The sequence below is a fragment of the Chenopodium album genome, chromosome 6 (assembly GCF_948465745.1).
Source record: "Chenopodium album chromosome 6, dcCheAlbu1.1, whole genome shotgun sequence".
NCBI classification, from domain to species: domain Eukaryota; kingdom Viridiplantae; phylum Streptophyta; class Magnoliopsida; order Caryophyllales; family Amaranthaceae; genus Chenopodium; species Chenopodium album.
Genome location: NC_137839.1, coordinates 7,620,150 through 7,635,768, shown reverse-complemented (window position 1 = coordinate 7,635,768; position 15,619 = coordinate 7,620,150). Strand labels below are relative to the sequence as shown.

The following is a 15,619-nucleotide window of genomic DNA, read 5'->3' as shown; positions in this document are numbered from 1 at the left end:
CCAATGGTTGCCCAAATCAATGGTGGTCATCAACTTTTTTATTAATATCTCTCTCTTCCATCTCATCTATGCCCAATCACCATGCCCAGTTATGCCCACATATACCCATTGATTGCCCTCTAATTTTTTATGATCATAATATTCATCACTAACTAAGAAAATAATAATAAAAAAAAAATAGTCCACTCATACCGTGACAAGTGGCACACATATATTGTTTGCCCACCCTTTGCCAATGGTCATGGCCATGATCTGGTCATTAGATTTCTCTCTCCTAAAGTATCATCTTTCGAATTTTATAATATTTTTTTCTTTCTCTCTCTTGATGCCCACCTTAAATGGGCAACCATTGGCTTTGCTCTAACACCTTAACCCCAAGATAGCCTTTAGCCAACTATAAATCATCACACATTGCAAAATTGTGTATTAGCGGATAAAGAATGTCAAAATACTTTATTAAGCCATTTTAAGTGTATATTCAGATGGAACTTAAGGGCGAGCAAGGGGGATACAAGTGTAATAAATAGGAAAATTTGTCAAAAATAACACGACCTTTCACCGGTCTTCTCAAAATAAAACGACACTTGGATTATCTCAAAATAACACGACCTTTGACACATATCTTCCATAAATAGAACAAAAAACCGGTAGCTTGTTTTACAAGTTACATTTGAGACTTGTTTTGTTGTAATTCGTTAAGATTTTTTTTTTAATATTAATGATTTTAATTATAAAAAAATTTAAATTAACCAAACACCACCTTCTTCTTCGTGATCCCCTCCCTACCTCTACCTCCATCTCCACCACACACTCCCCGAAAACCACCCCAACCCAGCCAGCCACATCGGAAACAACCCCGGCCCACTCCCTAAGTCTGCCCCCTCCCACCTTATACTCAAAACAAACCCACGTACATATCCTCATCCATCACCTTGAAACCACCGCTAAACCACCGTATCTATTCCTAAAGTCGTGAAATTGCCGCTCCACCCTTGAAACCCAATCAACACCCTAACATATGGGAAAAGAGAGTAAAGACAGCTTGCGTGAAGGAGAGGGAGGTGAATAGGTGATAGCAACTTATCGAAATGTGGTAGGGAGGGGCGACGAAATCGGGAACAAGGTAGGAATAGGGGGTCGAATCTGGGGACAAGGATGGGAGGGGGGGTACGGAATCGGGGATGGGAATTAAAGGGCGCCAGAAAAGGGATCAAAGGGAGGTCTGGCGTCGATGGGGTTGGGATAAGAAGACACCGGCGAAGAGAAGGAGATGGGCAGTGGAGGAGGAGGGGCGGTAAAGCCGATGGGGCTCACTGGGGGTTTTCTTTTTATTAATAAGGTTTTTTTTATTAAAAAATGAAAGTGATATAAAAATTGACCAATGATACTTTGACACGTGTCATAGGTAACCTATTAAATAGGTTACCAACCGGTCACGTTTCATTTATGGAAGATATGTGTCAAAGGTCGTTTTATTTTGGAAAGACCGGTGAAAGGTCGTGTTATTTTTGACAAATTTTCCTAATAAATATCCAAATGAGTGAATGAGTGTTAGGATGCTAAATTGGGTATGAATTTAGTGTTGTATGAGCAAAAGCCATTTTCTAGTGCGTGCCAAATTGTCAATACTCATCTCTAAATTGCAACTTGAAGTCAAATAAGAAGACAAGCTTGTCAATAACAAAAAGTTTGAAGCCAATATAATGGAAATTAGTGTAATAGGACAATTGTACACAAGAACCTGAAAAACGCATCTAAGCAAAGGATCTACATTTGTAGATTTGCTATTATACTAATCTACATTACAGAATTTACACCCTCTCCCAACCTTTCAGGCAACAATGAGAAATTGTAATCAGCAAGACCTCATCCGTACAGCAATGGTGAAGAAAAACAGCTGTTGTGTACATCCACTGACAGTAGCAAGAGGATTAGGTATCAGTCTTTAACATCAGTAACACCTTCGGAAGAGATCTGAAATCTTGCTTCAGCTTCAGCAAGGCATGGGGAGCTTATTACTTTACATATGCGCTCCTCCCCTCTTCCCTTTCGGAGAGCTAATCTGAATAGTTTAACGGAAAAAGTTCAGCACATCAACATATCTGTATTTTATTTGACAGAAAATTATAGGTCGAGATTAACTGACCTGGTTGTGGAAGCGTGAGCCATTATATTGCCACCAATAGGTTTGATTTGAGGACCAGCAAAGACTGCAGAACCATCCACTTGGGCAACCACTTGATTTGTAATGACCACAGCAACACCAAACTGCAATGCCAATCATGCAGTTAAGGATAGTTTCCCACAAGCATAATGACTTATAGCAAGGTTTGTATCCTCGTCTTATATGCTACCAGTTCAGAGCATATGAACGCTAAGTTCAGTTTGCTTGAAGTATCAAATGTCAAAATGAAGCTGAATAATTACCTCATCTGCCAGCTTCTGAAGGCTCCTAAGGAACTTAGCAAGGTGCATTTGTCTGGCTGATAACTCACCCCTTCCTGAGAAATCTGTCCGATAAAGTGCAGTAGCACTGTCTACGATCATAAGAGCAAATCTGCAGATGAGAAATCCATATTAATTTTGACACCATAATCCACAACTTATAATCAAGCAAAAAGTAGTGGGCGCAAATGACAGCATCAGTGCTTCAAATTTGTATAAATTTTAACCAGAGGTATAACTGCAAGATAACCGAGGCTGCAGGACATTCAAGTCAGCCACTAACAATTCTAAACATATAAGGGCAATATAAAGACAAGTTTCTAGTTCCATTTCAAAATATCTACACATTGCACTCTATTTCAAGTTGTTCTGGAGTGTTGAAAAATGGCTGCTAATATGCTATAGTACAGAAAACAAAGAAAGAATACGAGTTCCTAAGGAATATAAAGGTTGGCTATATTAATTAGACAAGTCACAAGTGAAATTGACAAAATCCATTGAGTTTCAGATCGTCATTTAATTGAACAAAACATGGTGATTTATCAAGTTGTAATGTTGGCAACAAGCTAAATGCAAGATACTCTACTCAATCAAAAAACATAAGAAACTCAAAATACCTTGTTTCCACCATCATCGATGCTGCTTCAAGCAAAAGCCTTGACTGATGATCAGTGTTATATGCTCTTGCATAGGCCACATTTTCTAACACATCAGCACCATTCAACCCAAACCTGGAATAAAAGCACAGTTTTACAAATTGTATGCTTACGTATATAATAGAAAGAGACAACAAATAGATGGCAGCTGACACAAACCTCTCTGCAATCTGTAAAAGTCTCTGCGGCCTAAATGTCCCCTCTGCATCAATGTACATTGCTTTTCCTTCACCACCTCCTTGGTCTAATGGGAGCTGAGACACCAACAAGAAAATTGGAAACATTAAGCATTATAGTTTTATAGATGGGTCTAGAACAGAATTGCAGCATAACACAATCAAAATATATATTTAGTCCCTCCTGAGAAGAAGAAACATGTAAAAATTCTGAAAGCTATCTAAACACAGAGATATACAGTTTTGCTTGAAGAAAATTTACCCTCAAGTTGGCAGTTTCATACAATTCTCAAGAAGTCAAGAGTAATATCCAAATTTGTCAGACAATGGATCTAAAAAATATATGTGGAGTATAAGTCAAACAAGTACTCGCTGTACAAGTCAGTGCTCACAGGGGATATGTTAAGAGCACCAATTTAAGAATTGTAGCGGCTAAAATTAAGATAGCCTGAGATGAATTTATTTATTTTTTAAAACATGAAGGGAAGACAATAATTTTAGTAGTTTTTGATAAATAAAAAAAAAAAAAAAAGGAAGACAGTTTATCGAGTGAACAAGAATTTTTACTTGGCAAGTGACACAGAGCGTGTGACACAGTTGAGTCTTTCCAGAACGAAACTCGCCATATAATTCTGTGATTGATCCCGTCTCAAGTCCTCCTGCCAAATGATATAATTACATGAAGTCAGTTTACCGCTGAAGTTACTGAATATATTATATATAGCAATGACATGCACAGGTAAAGATGGTGTTAACAACAAACCTTCTAAGATTTTGTCAAGCTCTGTAGAGCCAGATGTAATTTGAATAATCTCGAGTCTCTGTGCATGGAGTTGAGTAGCACTGGTAAAGCCTAAAGGAACCAGTTTTGAAGCTGCCAATCAAAAGAGCAATAGAGGCAGCAAATATTAATGTTGATTTCATAAAAAAGAATCAAGGTATAGCAGAAAACAGAATCAAGATATACAAATAATATCAATATCATTCTCACCTGCTTCAATTATTTTGTCAACTTTTGCTTCACTAATTCCTTTAATATGAAGAAGCTCCTTGCGCGGAGAATAGGCAACAGATTCAACTGTACATAAGCCAGCATCTTTAAGCTTCTTAACATCCATAGCCGCAATACCAGCTGCCTAATATAAGAAACAAATTAATTCGTACTGTTGCATACAAAGAACTTCTTGACTAAATGAATAAAGGTAATTGTACTCGCATCAATTCTTAAAGAACAAATTTTTTTATTTTTTATTTTTAATTGGAATGCATATTAAAGGAGAAGCAACAAAATAAAAAAAATAATAAAAATGCATTTGTATAAATTGTAGTCAGTAGTCTTAGTACTAAACCAAGTTCTAATTCCTGTATACAGCAATAGAAAAGCATTCTTGACTCTTGAGCCTCCGCGGAAAATTAGCAAAAGACAGGTTGATGAGCTAATAATGAACCACAAAGCACCAATTATATTTAGCTCCTCCCTACTTAGCTTGACTAACAATCACAGAATCAAATACTAAAACTGCTGGCAACAATATTGAAATATCTTTGTCTTTCTCTCAATAATGGGAAGACCTAGTCTACTGCCGCACCAAACAAGTATAGGGGCAACCTCAATCACCGATCCAAGAATTAAAAAGTACACAAATCATAGAAGAGGAAAATCCAACATTAAATATCCAAACTCTTGTTGACTGGTAGAGCAATACAACAAGAAAAGCTTTTCTGTTTACACAAGTCATAGAAGGCTTTTCTGTATTATGAATTTCAAGAAAAGCTCTTGTTGACTGGTAGAGCAATACAACAAGATCAATATTAAATCGTAACAATTTAACCCTCTTCAATAACACATCAACAACTTCTAACAAGAATTACCCATTAATAGAAGCAGCCGGTTAGGAGTAAAGAGGGTAACATTTACCCCATAAACCCAAAATATGGAAAGCTAGATTAAGCTTCTTGATCACACAAATTCCTGGAAGATTAGCAAGAAACCATAAATTCTGGGTGTAATCAATTTCATCAAAGTTGAAAGGGAAACAGCATACCCATTTCACTATATCAAGAAAATTTTCGGACCCATCTAAAGAAATAAGCAATTATTGACAATTTACAGTAAATAATCAAGAAACCCTAAAATTGATTTGGTATTGAAAACACCCAGATGAAATAAGAAGACCCATTTCGTTATATCAATAAATTTCTTGAACCATCAGAAGAAACCACAATCATCAACTAATAACTGTAATTTCACAAGAAACCCTCAAAATAAAGGATTATAAAGAAAACCCAGATAAACAATTTCAAGAAATTAAAGAAAAAAAAGACCCATTTCACAATATCATTGTTAAATAGCAAGAAACCTAAAGTTTGATGAATGTAAAGAAAACCCAGATAAAATTATCAAGAAATGAGAGAAAAAGAGGAGAAATTTGGGGGAATTGTACCTGTAATTGTTCTACAGGAGAAGGGCCATGTTGAATTTCTTCCATTTCTTCTGATTCTTGAGCCACTGCCCTTGGGTTTCGCTGCTGCTGCTCCATTTTTTGCGATGTGAATAATTCCCAGAAAACCCAGAAGATTGAACCTTGAATTTGGAAGATAGAAAGACTTGAGGGCTTGAGATTGGTGGGGAAAGGGGCTTTGATCTAGTGGAAAACTACAGCAAGATATTCGAAATGTTCAACCTAGGCGCCAAAATGTAGTGAATATTTTGGTAGCTTCCTTCCTTTTATGCACTTGGGTGATTTGTGTGTTTTGATTCGTGCTTGGGAAGTTTTGTAGAGGTGTAGCCCAGCCGTAAGAGGCTGAGAAGCACATCGTGGTGGTGTGGCCTACACGGGCATGTGGCGGTCGTTTTTTTTTTTTTTTTTTTTTTTTTTTGCCCTTGTTTTGTAAAAAGCTTTTTGAATAGTTTTCGGCTTATTAATTACCATTAAATATTTGACTACGAGTATTTAAAAAGGCTAATTTGGATGTCTGGTAAATAGCTTATAAAAAGAGCTTTTTGGGTCCCTAAAGCTCTTTTAGAAAAAACTCAATATAAGAGTTTTTTGCAGTTAGCTTGTTGAACAGTTAGGTTTTTAGGTGTTATATACACTAAATCAACTAATAATAAATAGCTATTTACCAAAACACTTTTACATAAGTAGCTATTCGCAATTAACTAGTCAAATAAGCTAATATTACCAGCTAGTCTAACAAGTTAATACAATCAACTAAAAGCTAAATACCAAACAAGGGCATCAATTTTGATAACACATGATCTACAATGATAACACGACCGTATTTTCTTGTGTCATAGAGATCTGATATTAATTATTGAGAATGAATCAATCAATCAATTACATTATACTAAAGGCGAAACTTAGAGAACACTTGGCAAAATATTGTAAAATGATTTCACTCCAAAACCACTTACTAAAAAAAAATTATTGTAATTAAATTATGACTTTTAGTTTATATAAAATCTAAAATAAATGTCCTTAAATATCAAATTGCCCATTATAACTATTACTCCGTATATGCTTAATTAATTTCTTTCACAATATTTCAAACTTTTTACTACTAAGTCTATTTATAATATTTATATATCCATTATTTTTTGTAAAATTTATTATTTTATTGTCATTAAAATTATTTAACAAACGTGCATTGTACGGGGTTTAATCTAATTCTCAATATGTTTGAGAATACCTTAATTATTCTTTGCTTAAAATCTCAAAAAACAGTTGAAGGGGGAACTAGGCATAGCGTATGTCATATTGTTAATTATACATAGTAGAATAAATCAAGTAAAATCCTCATCTAAGATAATGTACATCAAATAAACAAGTATATGAAACACTCATTAAGAATGCCAAAATTTTCTAAAAGTTCTAGCTATAAGTAATTTTGAATAAATAAAATCAAATATGAACATCCAATTTCCTTGTTGAATCAAATACATGGCCATTGAGCCTTCAATTGTACAACCCAAAATGAACTTGCACCGAAGGGTTGTCTCGAATCCAACTACCCTGCAAGAAGGGTGTAACAGTGTAACTTTGTGCCTCTTGTCTACTAATAGACTTCTTATAACCACCCCATTTAACTCGTTTCGAGGTATCTGCTCCAGGACCATGGTTGTTAAACTCGGCATAGTACAATGTCTTAAGTGCAAAATCCCCGTGCCATGGTGACCATCCCTCTGGCGTGATCACCTCACCAATGGTACTTTCCATGACAATTGTCCTAGAGTATTGCTTCCAAGGTCTACCTAGGTATGTCTTGAACTTATGTTTTAAAGGGAATAGATCCTTGTCGGGGTAGATACGACAATTATGAAGAACAATACCCGTGTTTTCGTGTTTGTCAGCCCTTCCTTGGGCCGTGACTATGTTTTGTTGGTTGTCCATTGGCTTCCTAACAATAATCATACAGTTTTGGAAGATGGCAGCCGCGTCACCAAATATAAAGTCTATTGTACCAGTGATGTAACAACTGCGGTAGAATTGTCTATGTGCTTGAACATAAAGGGTGTCTTGGTATGCTTCCATACGACAATTGAGAAAAATTGAGCGATCTGCTTGCACTCTAAGGGCTACTGCTTGGTGTTTTTCCGGGCCTGCCGTGTTCTTGAATCCTAATGCAATGCCAACAAATCCTTCTCCTTGCACAGCTGAAGCATAAATGTTTGTTTGGAATTTCATCATGGAGGATACTAACGGTCTAACCAAGTGTAACATTTTCACAAAAAGTAAAGAGTATTGAATCAACTATTGGTAATGGATGAAAATGGAAATTTACGAAGAAAAAAAATACTACCTCTGGTCCAATTTACTCGCAACAAAGGAATATTTTATGTCTCACAAATAATACCCCTTTGTTCAGGTAGTACTTTCAAGAAGCTAACAGTATGATGATGAGGACAATCTCTTTCTTGCAAATTACATACAAATAATCCTTTCTCATTACCAACATTAATTTATCACTACCTACCAAACGAGCTTTGTCTAATTGCATGCGTTTGTATTTTTTTTTTTTTTTTTTGGTCCGAATCAACCACAAATGCAATACACATTAAAAATGTGATTGTAGGATTTGAACCTGTGACACCTAATATAGTGTACACGGGCCCACGATCATACCGTGAGATTAGAGGATTTGAACCTGTGACACCTAATACAGTGTACGCAGGCCCACGATCATAACGTGAGATTAGAGGATTTGAACCTGTGACACTTAATATAGTGTACACAGGCCCACGATCATAACTACTAATTCGATCAATACCTCATTGGTATCATATGTGCCCATATATTCATGATTGTGGTGCATACATACACCATAAACTGGCACACAATTTTTATTATTAAAGGAACATAAATTGATCATAGTTATTTGTGTAAAGCTATAAATAGAGAAAGTATATATATACCAAAAGTGGCAGTTTCAAAGGTACGAACTCCATCTACAAAATTTTTGTTTCCAGTGACCATACTTTTTTGTGACCCCTCTCCAAACATTGTTATATTTGCCATCTTTTTGGTAATTGTCACGTATTCTTCGTAAATTCCTTCTTTAATGTAGATATAAATTCTGCTTACATACATCCCACAAAATAGTAAAAGTTAGCATAATTATTTCATTAACCAAATGATATATAACATATATGAAAAAATTTATATGCACTTGGGTGCACGGTGCATGGTATTTTCTGCTCATTTGATATTCTTTGTCCATTTTCAAATCTTAACCTCTATGTGCATCCGAGCGTGTATAAAAAAAGTATTGATACAACTAAGATAAAACCTTGCATTGTAATTAATTACCTTTCTTTGCGATTTTCAGGCAAGGATTTTAAACAATCATTGATGGTAGTAAAATTTCCACTCCCATCTTTCGCCACGGTGAGGTTGGCAACTAAGTTACTCACCGATTTAACCGAAAGCTTACGTTCCTCATGACCAATCCAATCGGGGAACCCCTCATCATCGACGAATGAAGGTGAACCATTGCGATTAGGTGCACCGTGTGCTAGAAGGTGACGAGTAGGAGGCTTCAAAGCTTCTTCGGCCGCACTAAACTTGTCAAGAATATTTGAGATTTGGGATACAAGTGCAAGAGAGTTACTAACAAACTCCTTAGAAGCATTCACTGCTCCCTTGATCTTGTTCTTGATATCCCCATTATCGAATGCATCGATACATGTTTCTTGGTAAGAATACACCGCGCTTAACCATGTCTTAAGCTCATTAATCTCGGTATGGTAGTTCTTAACCTCATGTTCCGCGTGATGGAGTGACTCGGATAATTCATCTACCGAATCCTGTTTTTGTTATGGGATTATTGTCATTAGGGTTGTAAATAATTACGTAATTATTGGTGCATGAAGTATGTAAATGAAGTATATTACATGACTATTTGTTAATTTTAAAGTATATAGTTCGATGTAAACCTAATGCATTGGGAATTTAGGAGTACATTATTGGTAATTTTTACGATGTGTCATGCTTTAAAAATTTTAAATCTGTAACTTAGAAAGTAATTTTAAATCGCACTAGGTACCCTTAATGAACATGCATACATTAAAAAGTTTTTCATGCACATTATATAAATGGTGTTGAATTGAATAATTTTTTTGAGCATTATATTCACAAGGAATATAATTTGTCATTAACTTATTTAAGGAAAATTCTTCTAAATCAATATTTCTTTATCTAATTTATATTATATTTGCCACTTTTGATTTATATTGTAGATGTTATGTGACTCTTCTATTAATGAATTAATTTTACTAAAAGAATTATTCATAAGTATTCTATTTCGGTAAGGGTAGATTTTAAAAATACGTGTGAATCAATCATATTCTTTTACCTGGAAGAGCTTCTTGCAAACTTGATATGCAGCCTTATCCTCTTGTTTATCAAACTTAAATTTTTCGGTCTTATTAATAGCCTTGACAATCTCTTTCGCGGCTGCAGAGATGGCGGCTTTGATGATCACCCTAGGGGCAATAGAAGGGTTAGAGGCATTAGTACGTACCACATTGGCTAGGGTACCCTCACATTTCTTCTTATAGTCCGTAGGGTCACATAACATTTGTATTATCTTACTCGAGGTTTTCATCTGCTCTTCTCCTCCTCCAGGAGGGGAAGGAGAGGAACCATCGTCTTTATTAGTTGCATCATTTTTCTTGTCACTAAAATAAAAGAATGCAAAAACTCCACCGGCTATACAAAGGAGGAACAATATACTACAAATTACCGCGAAGCATATCTTCTTCTTGTATTTTTGTGCACGTTCTTCTCTCCTACGTTTAGATAGTTGGCTAAACTCCTCAAAGGCCATGTTTGTGTCGAACAAGAGATCGAATCAAAAAGATGGATGAGAGGGTAGGAGGGGCTAAAGAGAGAGGCCTTCTGCCGTTGTTTTAGCTAGCATGGCATGCCTCTAGCTAAGGCAGGAATGAATGATTTTTTTTTTTTCTTGTTTTTTTTTTTTTTTTTTTTTTTTTTGGCTCTCTCTTTTACCTCCTCCCAACCTGTTAACAATATTTTTGATCTTTAAAATTATGCTTATTTTAGTGTTTTGTTTCCTTCATTTTATCTAATTTTGTTCTTTATTTTGTTTTTCTTTAAGATAGAGAGACTTAAAGAGGTCTGGATTAGAGAAGTTTTAGGGGTGTTGTACAAAATTGAAATGAAAATTAGTTACTTATTATAGGAATACAATATTGTTTGAAAGTTAGTTAAGGTTTCCTTTCAATCCGATTTTTTCGTATATTTTGTGTACAACCTTCTTCACTTTATTTTTCCCAAATTAATGATTGAATTGTACTATAAATACCGAAGAGATAAAGTTTTGGTGATAATAGCATTTAGGGAGACAAATTTAAGTCATCATAAATTGTAATCTGCATTAGTAAAACCAATTAATTCATTCAAATTGTGAATGATAATTGTATATGGAAGTAATATACGATTATACGTGAATGTATGTAGTTATGCTCAAAAAAATGGTATAGATTGGAATAATGCATGGATTAGATTGGACCGACCCTATATGGGGGACCAAATCATAGAGAACAAGTGCGATATTGAGTCAAAATAGTCTTGAACCGAATTGATTGTTATTAGATTTAATAATGCATATAAACCTCTAATATGATTAATTTCTCATTCAATTGGTTAATGAGAACATTTTAACCTTATATTAGGGGATTTTTATTATTATTATTATTATTATTATTATTTAATTCCAAAAAAAAAAAAAAAAAAAAAAAAAAAAAAAAAAAAAACATTATAGTATTCTGTTTAAAAAAAGTAAACTCAAATTAGTCGAATGCAATTCATGTTTCGATCTGATTTTATTGGCCTGATTTGTTTTTAATGCTAGCATAATCAATATATTTTGACACTTTTGTTTTGTTAGTCTCAAATTCTTGATCATCTATCCACTTCAATTCGAGTGAACAACCTATATGTGCATGAATGGCTAAAGAATTTTAATGTTTCATATGCAACAATGAACAACAATCATAGCTTCTTTTTTTTTTTTTTTTCTAGATTAAACTAGGCTAAGCTTTTTAATTGTTTGATTCAATTTTAATTTACTAAATTTCTTTGTACATTAATCGTATTGTCTTTTAATAAATGAACCAGTCTTAAGAGTGAGGAATAACTCAAGTGGTTAGAGCTTCCCTTCCGGTCTAGATGGTCCAGAGATCAATTTGTAAAAAATAACAAAGAGTATCAATTTTCAACACATTGACACATTTAGAAGTCATAATAATAATAATAATAATAATAATAATAGTCATTATTAAATCCCTTCATCATAGGGAAATGAAGTAGAATCTAACCATTGTTCCCCAACAATAAACTCATGAACCGTAAAATTACTTGCATCATAATAATCCATTACATGATACCCTCCCCAATTTACTCTACCATTCGTTATTGAACCTGGCCCTCTATTATCAAACTCTCCATAATACAAACTATTTTGCATCTCATCAATATCATTTGATGACCATTTTATCCACCCCTTTGGATCAATAAACTCATCAATGTACGATTCGATGTACACCGTCCTAGCGTATGGCCTCCACGGCCTCCCTAGGTAACTCTGAACGCGACTCTTGTTACCATTTAGCTCCTCGGTGGCTAGCACCGTGCAGTTTTGGAGCACGATGCCTGTGTTTTCGTTAGGCATGACTCGTGACTGAGCTGTGATGACTGTGTACTGGCCAGGAAGTGGCATACGTGACACTATGTTACATCCTTGGAGGACTACCGCGGCATTGCCAAATATGTAGTCAATTGTACCATATATGTTACACTCGCGGTAGAATTGTCTGAATGAGTGGACGTAGAGTGTGTCCTGGTATCCTAAGATGTTGCATCTATAGACTGCTGTTAAGTCTGCGTTTATTCTAAGGGCGGCTGCTTGGGCCTTTTCGGGGCCTGCTGTGTTCGCAAAGGTTATGTCTCGTGCTAAGAATCCTTCTCCAGAAACCGCTGCATTATTATACCATAATGAACTTTGGCTAGTTAGAATAGGATCTTTTACCAAAACGGCTATAATTTAGCTAGTTCAAAGGAAAATAAGAAATAAGTAATTTTCCTTTCAAGTCAATAATTTAGCTAGTTTTGGAATTAAAATTTAAAATTAGCCGTTTTGGTAAATACTTTCGTAAAAATAGTCATTTTGGTAAAAGATCCGTTAGAATAGTGATAAATGAATGTGATGACAACATTAATAATAAACTAATAAAGCAAATAGTGTGGATTTCTGTTAGTATATATAGATGAGATTTGATTTAAGGTGTTGAGTATATTTTTTAGATCATATACTAATTTGTACTCCGTATATATAAATGTGGCACGCATTTATACGAGATTACATTGGGAACATGTTGGGTGTTATTTCATAGAGTGTATTACACTTGTTTGTGTACACTAGACATGAAACTTGTTTGTGTATGCATGTATTGCAGGTGTGTGAACCTAAGTTAACACATACTTTCACCAAATTCATTACTTTAGTAAATTTGAATATACTAAGACACCTGTGTTATAAGGATGTTACTCTAGAATGAAGAAACCACCCCTTTATTCACTCGTGGAGTCTTAATTTAGATTATCACCCATCCTTAATTAAGTGAATTAAACAAGGGATTTGTGTGGATCCAACCATACTCAAGATATTCTAATACTGTCGGTTTTATTTTGACTTTTCATAGTTTCTAATGTATATCTTTGAAAAACAATATGTTTAATCACGTGTCACTATATTACACAAAATATAGTGTAATGAAAGTATACAACAAGACACATATATTTAGCTAGATCTCAGGTGGACATTTTTTTTCCATATATATATCATGATCAAAGTTTCTCGCTTTACAAATGAAATATTTCAAACTTAACAATATATCTATAACTAATACTAAAGTAATTGCCGCTGACATCACCACGGTACATTTATCACCTTATATTATTATAAAAAAAAAAATTTCCTTCTAAACTATTTGTGACATCATTCTCTCTCTCTCTCTTTTTTTCTTTTCAAAATAAAGCTAATATTTGAAAGTTATTGATTAATTATACATTTTTCTAAAAGATTTCATGACGAAAATGGCTAATTACACAATTTATTAGTGATAGTAGAGTTTGGATTATTTTAACCTCTTTATTAATTCTTCAAATTTTCTATATTGAATAAAAAACAAATGCTAACATTTTAAAAAATTTATTATAACTACGAAGTTAATTAGAATATTTTTAAGTTTGATTAATCTAATTAAAGGGATCGATCATGATTTATTATGTTTTGCTAAAAATATTTATTTTGCACACATACAAATAAGTTTTTAATTATTTAAACCGTACACCGCACGTCATTAACCTACTCTAAGAACAAAAAAATCCAAGGATTCTTTTAAGTGTATATATGTACTTTCCAAGTATATAATTTGTCTAAGTTTTCAATTAAAAAATTCAATAAAAAAGTTAAAGTATAAGAAAATTACCAACAGTTGCTGATCTGAAAGTAGTCCAACCATCAGCAACACTTCTATTACCAGTAATAATAGTAACATCACTTCCATCACCAAGCAAAACAATATTAGGTTTATAACTTGGAATCTCCACATTCTCTTCATAAACCCCTTTTCTTACATATATAAAAGTCCTAAACTCACTATTATTTGGTGCAAAATCAACCCCTTCTTGTACACTTGTAAAATTCCCACTTCCATCAGCTGCAACAATAATAGTCTCACTAAGATCATCATCGTCATCATCATATCCTACACCACCACCATCATCGTCACCACCACCATTGTCACCCTCGTCATAGTCATTAGGTGACCACGACAAGGGTGACAATGATTGATTAGGGTCATCTTTGAGCATGGACAATGAGTTGCTAACATGGTTGTAAGTGTTAGCAATGAAGCTCACTAGAAGTGGCTTCCAAGGGCCGGAAGCCGAGTTAAGGCCTTCTAGGCAAGTTTCCTTGTTAGAGAGTGCAGCACTAAGGAAAACCCTAGCATCGGTTAGGTTAGATGTTTTTACCTTAGACACCGATTTTTGTAATGAAAGAAGTGATATATGGTGAAGTTCCTTACAATCTAGGAGTGATCCTCTTTGTTTTTCAATGAGATTGTAGTTAGTTGTTGCATCAAAAAGTGAGGAGAGTTTAGTAGCTTCACTTAGTGCATTTTGAAGTGATTGTAAGAGGATGTTTAGGAGGGTTAATGGGAGGTTTAAGGAAATGGTTAGTTTTAGGGTGTTTAAGCAATCATTTGGGTAAGGTGTTGATTTACATAGAGATTTTAATTCTAATTTAGGAGGTAATTTCATCTCATTGTTGTTGTTGTTTAAGGAGTTTGCAAATTGTATGAAGATTATTAAGATTAGAGATAAAATCAAGAAAAAATGAGAAGGTTTTGAGAGGGTGAGAGCCATGCTAGAGGAGGTATCAAATGAGGAGAGAATCAAAAGAGAGTTGAAATGAAGCTAAGAGAATAATATAAATAATACTCCGTAATTTAATTTATATATATAAAAAAATTGCTATATACAGGATTGCATATAAGAAACTAAAAAAAAATTTAGAATATTTAAGCTATAACTATATTGATATGTGCCTGCTTTTGTCATACTTCGTAAAATTTTAAATTTATACTGTATCTAGATACTCCGTTTATAAAAAAATGTACTTAATGCTTATATGTGACCCTATAGCTTACATACATGATTACCATTTAATTTTTTAAAGGTATGGTAAATTTTATCATTGGTGTTTTTGGGAAGATAAAATTTTGCATGAATTTTAGTGGATTATTTTTAAGGT

The 15,619-nt window shown here is 34.2% G+C and overlaps 3 protein-coding genes across 3 annotated transcripts; all 3 read right to left on the bottom strand.

Annotated features, from left to right (window-relative positions):
* Positions 1-1,697: 1,697 nt before the first annotated feature.
* On the bottom strand, positions 1,698-6,036 carry LOC145634475 (DNA repair protein RAD51 homolog). Its single transcript, XM_081685898.1, has 9 exons — positions 5,722-6,036; positions 4,269-4,413; positions 4,041-4,151; positions 3,845-3,936; positions 3,261-3,355; positions 3,063-3,176; positions 2,428-2,557; positions 2,147-2,268; positions 1,698-2,062 (listed from the first exon to the last, which is right to left on the bottom strand). The coding sequence occupies exons 1-9, from the start codon at positions 5,815-5,817 to the stop codon at positions 1,939-1,941; spliced, it is 1,029 nt and encodes a 342-aa protein (XP_081542024.1). The 5' UTR covers positions 5,818-6,036; the 3' UTR covers positions 1,698-1,938.
* Positions 6,037-7,236: 1,200 nt separating this feature from the next.
* On the bottom strand, positions 7,237-10,797 carry LOC145634474 (putative pectinesterase/pectinesterase inhibitor 13). The gene is made up of 4 exons (XM_081685897.1): positions 10,133-10,797; positions 9,088-9,584; positions 8,694-8,854; positions 7,237-7,934 (listed from the first exon to the last, which is right to left on the bottom strand). The coding sequence occupies exons 1-4, from the start codon at positions 10,604-10,606 to the stop codon at positions 7,237-7,239; spliced, it is 1,830 nt and encodes a 609-aa protein (XP_081542023.1). The 5' UTR covers positions 10,607-10,797.
* Positions 10,798-12,041: 1,244 nt separating this feature from the next.
* On the bottom strand, positions 12,042-15,318 carry LOC145634473 (putative pectinesterase/pectinesterase inhibitor 12). Its single transcript, XM_081685896.1, has 2 exons — positions 14,292-15,318; positions 12,042-12,777 (listed from the first exon to the last, which is right to left on the bottom strand). Exons 1-2 carry the CDS (start codon positions 15,229-15,231, stop codon positions 12,080-12,082), a joined length of 1,638 nt encoding a protein of 545 aa, XP_081542022.1. The 5' UTR covers positions 15,232-15,318; the 3' UTR covers positions 12,042-12,079.
* Positions 15,319-15,619: the final 301 nt, after the last annotated feature.